The 6,733-nt window shown below is 39.0% G+C and overlaps 1 protein-coding gene across 1 annotated transcript in view; it reads right to left on the minus strand.

Moving 5' to 3' along the window:
* ror2 (receptor tyrosine kinase-like orphan receptor 2) overlaps positions 1-6,665 on the minus strand; it is a 133,948-nt gene extending 127,283 nt beyond the window's left edge. Inside the window, exon 1 of the mRNA XM_049738453.2 lies at positions 6,278-6,665. Within this exon, the coding sequence (XP_049594410.2) occupies positions 6,278-6,341 (64 nt within the window). The 5' untranslated portion in view covers positions 6,342-6,665. The remainder of the gene's footprint in view (positions 1-6,277) is intronic.
* Between the last annotated feature and the right edge of the window lie 68 nt (positions 6,666-6,733).

Consider the following 6,733-nt stretch of genomic DNA (forward strand, 5'->3'; position numbering starts at 1 on the left):
AGTGAGTTTTAATAAAATAGAACTCAAAAACTTCCACGAATGAATGAATGCTTGTCAAAGTCTGGACTTGAACCTGATTAAAATACATGACTTTAAAAGGATTCCTCATGCTTTAAAAGTCTCTAATGTTGCAGAACGTAAGCAATTCTGGGCCAAAAGCACGGGCCAAAATATTTCCAGGGTGATATGAAAGACTTGTTCCCAGTACTAGTAGAAAACTCTAGATTTCAATTACTAGGTTTAGGTGGCAAATACTTTTTCTTATTGGTATCTTTGATTTTTTTTCATCTTTTATGTACGATTGGGTTATCTTTTAGCAATTATTTAATGGATATATGCTCTGTTGTGACAGTACTGTCAAGATATCATAAACATTCAAAAACATGCCACACATACATAATGAGAGGTTGGAAAGAGAATATGTTCTACACCAGCTCATCCGATAAGACGAGCAGCAGTGCGGGGGGTCCCTCGACTCGTGAGCACGAGTTATCATTTGTATACATATACAAGGAACGTTGTATACGGGAATGGCCTTGGTGATAGGCCACATGCCACTTCACCAAGTCTCAAGACAAACACATTATAATCCAAACACATACAGCAGTCTGCGGGAGTAACTTTCCACTACATGGTAACAAAAAAAAAAAAAATCATAACCTGCAAACAGCAATTTGTTCTCAATTAGAGACACATTTGAAAGTGTATAGACTTCTTGTGTAAGTCAGATTTTACCAAGCATGTAAGATCGCTATCCCATGCCAGAACTGTGTGGAAACTTGATAGAGTGTTTGAATTGACGCCCTGGGATCCTGCTCTCAAACACATTTGTATTTAATAGCATAAATATAGATTTATTTTAGGGGCTATCACAAGCTGTAATCATTGTGGGTATGTCAACTCAAAAGCACCCTGCATTCTTCAACTATTTTCACACTCAGGATTGGCAGGCTTGTCATCAGCAAGCAACCAGAGCAACAAAGAACAAAGCCTTGGCTGTTGTAGCCAAAATGACGATGCTCTGCCACTAATGATAATGAAACCTTGTGAGCAAGACACCCTGCAGCTGAAAAAGAGCAGCAACGGTCAGACGAACCCCTAAATAAAAAAGAAAAACTCAAATGATGAGTGTTGAGTTATTCATTTTTTCTTTTTTTAACAAATTCAGCTCATGTGTAAGTTGGAATCGTGGAAATATGGCATGTCATAAAAGAGGCCTTGGTAGCAGATTCCATCCATCATTTGATCCAGTTAAAAAACTGAAAAGGCAAGTAGAGTCACGTTGAGCCAGTGTCACACTGCTGGAAATGCCAGCAATATTATAGCAGCACAGATTCTTTGTTATATTGAGCTCAGAATGAATCATTTTATTGCCTTGTCCAAAGAGGTTATGTTTTCGCCCATGACTTGTTTCTTTGTCTGTCTGGAACTCAGTTGGACAACCCCATTCATGCACCACATTGAAAAATGTTCAACATTAAGTGGAACTACCCAAGACTTGTGTTGTGAAGGAGGACAACTCATTATGTATGAGCTTAAGGGAAAACAAAAAACCTTGAGGTGGAAAAAAAAAAAAAAAAAACCTGAAGGCTTGACTGTTTCTACTAGAGCACAGGTGTCAAACTCAAGGCCCGGGGGCCAGATATGGCCCATCACATCATTTTATGTGGCCCGCGAAGACAAATTGTGCATCAAATTCGTGTGTCATTACTAGAATTGCAAATTGTCTTCACTCTTAACAATACATACTTTTTTAAATATTTGACCAGTTTTTACTCGTCTGATTTGAAAACGGGTTATTTGTCAGTTTGTTTTGTAGCTTTTACTGTATATAATATGAGGTGCTCATACATTTATTTGGGTTGACAGTCATAATGGCCCTCCAAAAGAAGCTATGACTACAAAGCGGCTCGCGAAAAAAATTTGTTTGACACCCCTGTACTAGAGCTATGGACTCACATTTGCTTCTCTTCTTTGTAACATTGAACAAATACTGCCCTTTGGTGAAATCATTATCAGTTATGATCTCAAAATTTCTTGTCCTGTCTCTGAACAATGTGGTCAGTTCATACCATGCATTGAACTGCAGAAACTTGCGGGTGTATTTATTAAAAGAAGTTGAGTCTACATCAAATGAGCTGGTGATTATAACAGCGTGAGTCACTTCCTCATATGTTGTCCTCCAAACTGCCTTTATCCCATAATTGTAATCCAAATTGTTTTTTGTTTTTTTTTCTCGACTAATGCCTTAATTTTTGCAGGAAATTTAAGATTTTTGGGTTGAACAGCTAAATGTGAACATGAGCTTTTATTTCCGGGTACAATATTTACATCTGGATGTTGTCATGATTGTGTTTGTGTGGCTGGGTATTGCAAGCATTTCAATGGTCTAGAAAAAAAGCACACGTTTTTATAATATAGTAAGATTTTTTCAATATACAGTAATTCAAATGCATTCTGCAAAAAAAAAAAAAAAAGAATAGTCTTTTGATAGGTGATCAAGTCATTTTCATGCTTCATTCAGACACTTGCATGAAATTATCACTACAACCAGTTGTGAGGACAAATGTAATACCAGGATGTGGAAACTAGACTTAGCATGTAACTAGAAAGCATTTCCAAATGTCCAAGTGTTTATGACATGATAATCGTCAAAAGAGAGGCAACCCTCCTTGAAAGAATACATGTGACGTCACTCAGTTTTACAAGAGAGACAGTTTAACAAGATGACTGTGACTTGCTTTTTTTCGTACTGCCAAGATGCATCTATGGCTAAGTAACATGTTAGTTATTTCCCTTTTGTTAATTTAACAATGATATGCAGCTTTTTTTTATTATTTATAAAGCATATAAATACTGTGCCCAGGGGCTGGTTTATTCCCGAAAGGGTTTGGTTCCATATGATTACAGGGATAGTAGTGTTCTCTCTCCTTAAACACCCTCCACAGTAAAGGAAGGGCCTCATTTCAACCACCAGCAGCTCTCCCCAACTCAGAAAGCCAACTGGGTGAGTCATATTGTAGTGACTACTTATTAATTACCTTCCACTTTTTGGCCACAGCTTCTTTGACTTTTAACTTGTTTCAACTGCTCTACTTTCAGTTTATGTACTTGACATTCAAATCATTCTCACAGATTTACTTGAGGATTTTGAGCACAAGTACCGTATTGGCCCAAATATAAGACGATGATTTTTGCATTGAAATAAGACTGAAAAAGTGGGGGTCGCCTTACATTCGGGGTCTAGACATTATACCCATTCACTTGTGCGCAGCAGTAAGTTAAAGGTTGCTGGTATCGACTGAGTATGTTGCTGTGATCGTGTGTGTCACAAAGTGAGTATATACATTTCATTGTTACTACTGTCCACTGTTGTGCCGTTTGTCCGATCGCGGTTTGCTTCGTGTGTGCGCCGTTTGATTGACAGCTCCGGTGCGCTCCTTTATCCACGTGTAACAGGCGTGTACGATGCTCCCCTCGCATCGTACACGCGTGACTACAGCCATTATGCAGTGGCACGGCGACTAACGGTCGCCAGCAAATGTATTTTGTTGTCTCGATGACTTATGATTGGTGTGTTGCCGAGAGTATTTCATTCATGGTTATTTAGTATAGCGGAACCGTTACGCGCAGTTAGTTATGCAATGTGTGCCGTCTACTAGTGTTGTGTGATGTCAGAAGTTGAGGGTTGACTTACGTGCTGTATTTCTGTCTGTTGCAGAACCACACACACACACCACACACACACGCACACACACCCTTCACACGCTTCATACAATAATCACACACACAAGAATCACATTCACACACCCAAAGACTCACCCATGTACACTACACACACCTGCTCTCACATCCTTACGACCAAACGTGTGCCAGTTTGCATTATTTTATTGCAGTGTTTTTCTTTATTCAGATTTGTTTCAAGACTACAGTTACAGTTTGACTTCACTTTGATGGTTAATGCAGTTATTGCAATTTTGTTGTTTTATCACAGTAGATTGGTTTATTTATATTTAAAAAAACAAGCCATTCATTTACAAATGTGATTGCACTTTAGTTTACATATTTAAATGTTCAGATATTAAGATGTGATAGGCAGTTTTTGCATGATTTGAATGAGGCATAATAACATGCTTTCTCTCTCGAATATATTGTTATAATCATTTGTTTCAGATGTAATCGTTTTCTGTATAAAAATTACATTTGGTGTTCAAAAAGTCTTTTTTCAAACTTGAGTCTTGAAAAAGAGGGGGTTGTCTTATGATCAGGGTCGTCTTATATTTGGGCCAATACTGTAATTGTAAATATTTTTTAAAATGTACATTTGCACAAATCTCACAGTTTACATATTTAAATGTTCAGATATTAAGATGTGATAGGCAGTTTTTGCATGATTTGAATGAGGCATAATAACATGCTTTCTCTCTCGAATATATTGTTATAATCATTTGTTTCAGATGTAATCGTTTTCTGTATAAAAATTACATTTGGTGTTCAAAAAGTCTTTTTTCAAACTTGAGTCTTGAAAAAGAGGGGGTTGTCTTATGATCAGGGTCGTCTTATATTTGGGCCAATACTGTAATTGTAAATATTTTTTAAAATGTACATTTGCACAAATCTCACAGTGTCTCAATTTAACTTGGGAGAGGTTAAATGTCAACACCAAAAGGGATAACGCTTTACAGTGGTAGATCTACTTACGAATTTAATTGGTTCCGCAAACTCATGTTTTCTGTAAGGGAGTTTCTGCGTGGATTAGAAATCTCGGCAGGTACAGGGTCCGGAAATTTGGCTCATAAGAATGCCGCATGGAGGGGCACGGTTGCTGAAACGTCATTTTCCTCATCAAGCATAAATCAAGATTTAGAGTCCACTAAAATCGAGCTGTCACGTAAATAAATTCACTGACCATCCTGACTGACGCGTTCAAAAGGAAAATTGTGGTGTTTTAGCAAGTGTCAAAATAGTATATTGGCCAGGTAACTATTTGATATAAAAAAGGGTAAGTGAGATCTTGTTGTCTACCTGACTCTTCGGTATTGCATTTATCATTGCACAACATCAGAACCTTAAAGAAGTTCTGATGTTGTGCAATGATTTGTGTGGATTGACGCATCCAACAACGGAACATTTTGATCGCTCCACTTCGGCATCCTTGAGTTGTTTGTACTAAAAAAGTCTCACCGAGTTATAAACGAGACAGAGTCGTTTTAAACATGGCGGATTACTCGGATCTTCGTTTGGCAACACCCATTACCTTGTTTGGTTTGTCCTGCCCCTACGGATGTGATGTAATAGATAAAAAAAACTTCGTAGAAAACAGAGAAATCTGTTCAGACTATAAAATAGGATTATAACAGTATCTCTGCAGCACCTGGAGGGAAATATTACACTTTTCTACACTCCTGGATACTCCAGATACACAAGAAAATTATTTTAAAAGCAAAAATAAGTCATTTTTCCATGATAAGTGTCAATTATTTTCTTTGTGCAAAACCAAAATTCAAACAAATCGGGTCAACCACCATCAGAGTATGGATTATACTGGTACTGTGAAGTGATGAATGTGGTCAACTGTGCGAACACCAAGTCAACAATGTCAACAAAGGAGTCTTAATTTGATCTTCTAACCTTGTGCACTTTAATATCCACTCTTTGTAGTCAGTAAACCTCAGCTCATTGAGATATATGGTCATTGAAAGAACTGCTACTTTCACAACTAAAAGGGCATAAAGGGGGAGGGGTGCTATTGGTTTAGACCTCCAAGCCCTGCTCCCATCCCATGCTCCTTTCACTTCATACCAAATGGTGAGTCCTTAAACCCTAAAACAGGAAATCTCTGCACGACACCAAGCCCCGCCACCCCCACCCCCAGAGGATAAACAAATTAACATGGCAGGACAAAGAATATAAATCACCTGGAGCTATGCGTGCAATTAACATGACAACAACACAGTGCCCGTTCAAGGCCGACACAAGAATATCCTAAAGAAAAAGCGCTAGAAACGCATGTCAACAATAAAAGCGTTTACTTGGTAAAGGACCACGGTAGGGAACACACCCCACTCGGTACGATTTTTATTTCAAACTTGAAATATTCAAGTGGCGGTAGGAGAAACATTTTAAACTGTTCTTAATGTTTCCCAAGTAAAGAGGAATCACATTTAAAAAACTTTTGGCTATCATTGTCTTGACTCTCTTCTAGGAGGAACCTAGTATTCTACTAGATGCAGAGACCATCAGTTTTTCTTCAAATAAATTGTAAATGGTGGCCTACCGTAGCATCTCAGGTTTGGACAGAAAAAAATTATCCAGAGCAAATTCATCATTAACTTCGTCATAGCGCCAGATGTTTCACGGGAAAAAAAAATATTTGAAAAAGTGAATCGACAAATGTCCAGTTTTAGAAGCCTTGTGTTCGTGCTGTCCGATCCTCGCGTCTGCGGCTCCGAATCAGCGACTGGGCAAGGACACACAATCTCCGGACGTGAAGGTAGTGAGGAGGCATGGAGTTCCTTCCACAAGAGATGCACACGGGTACAGGGCGAACAAAGCCGCGTCTGGGGCTACGCTGCGCCTCTATCCAACGACAGCTTGAGCGGGCTCCATGCGCCACGCAACGTGTGTTAGTGTGAGTGCGCGCGCGCGCGCCCGTGTGTCGTGTGCGTGCTTGGGAGGCAGGGACGGAGGTGAGGCAAGTGGGGGTGTCACTGACTATTACAACCCAATCACA

The sequence above is a fragment of the Syngnathus scovelli genome, chromosome 13, assembly GCF_024217435.2.
Source record: "Syngnathus scovelli strain Florida chromosome 13, RoL_Ssco_1.2, whole genome shotgun sequence".
NCBI lineage: Eukaryota > Metazoa > Chordata > Actinopteri > Syngnathiformes > Syngnathidae > Syngnathus > Syngnathus scovelli.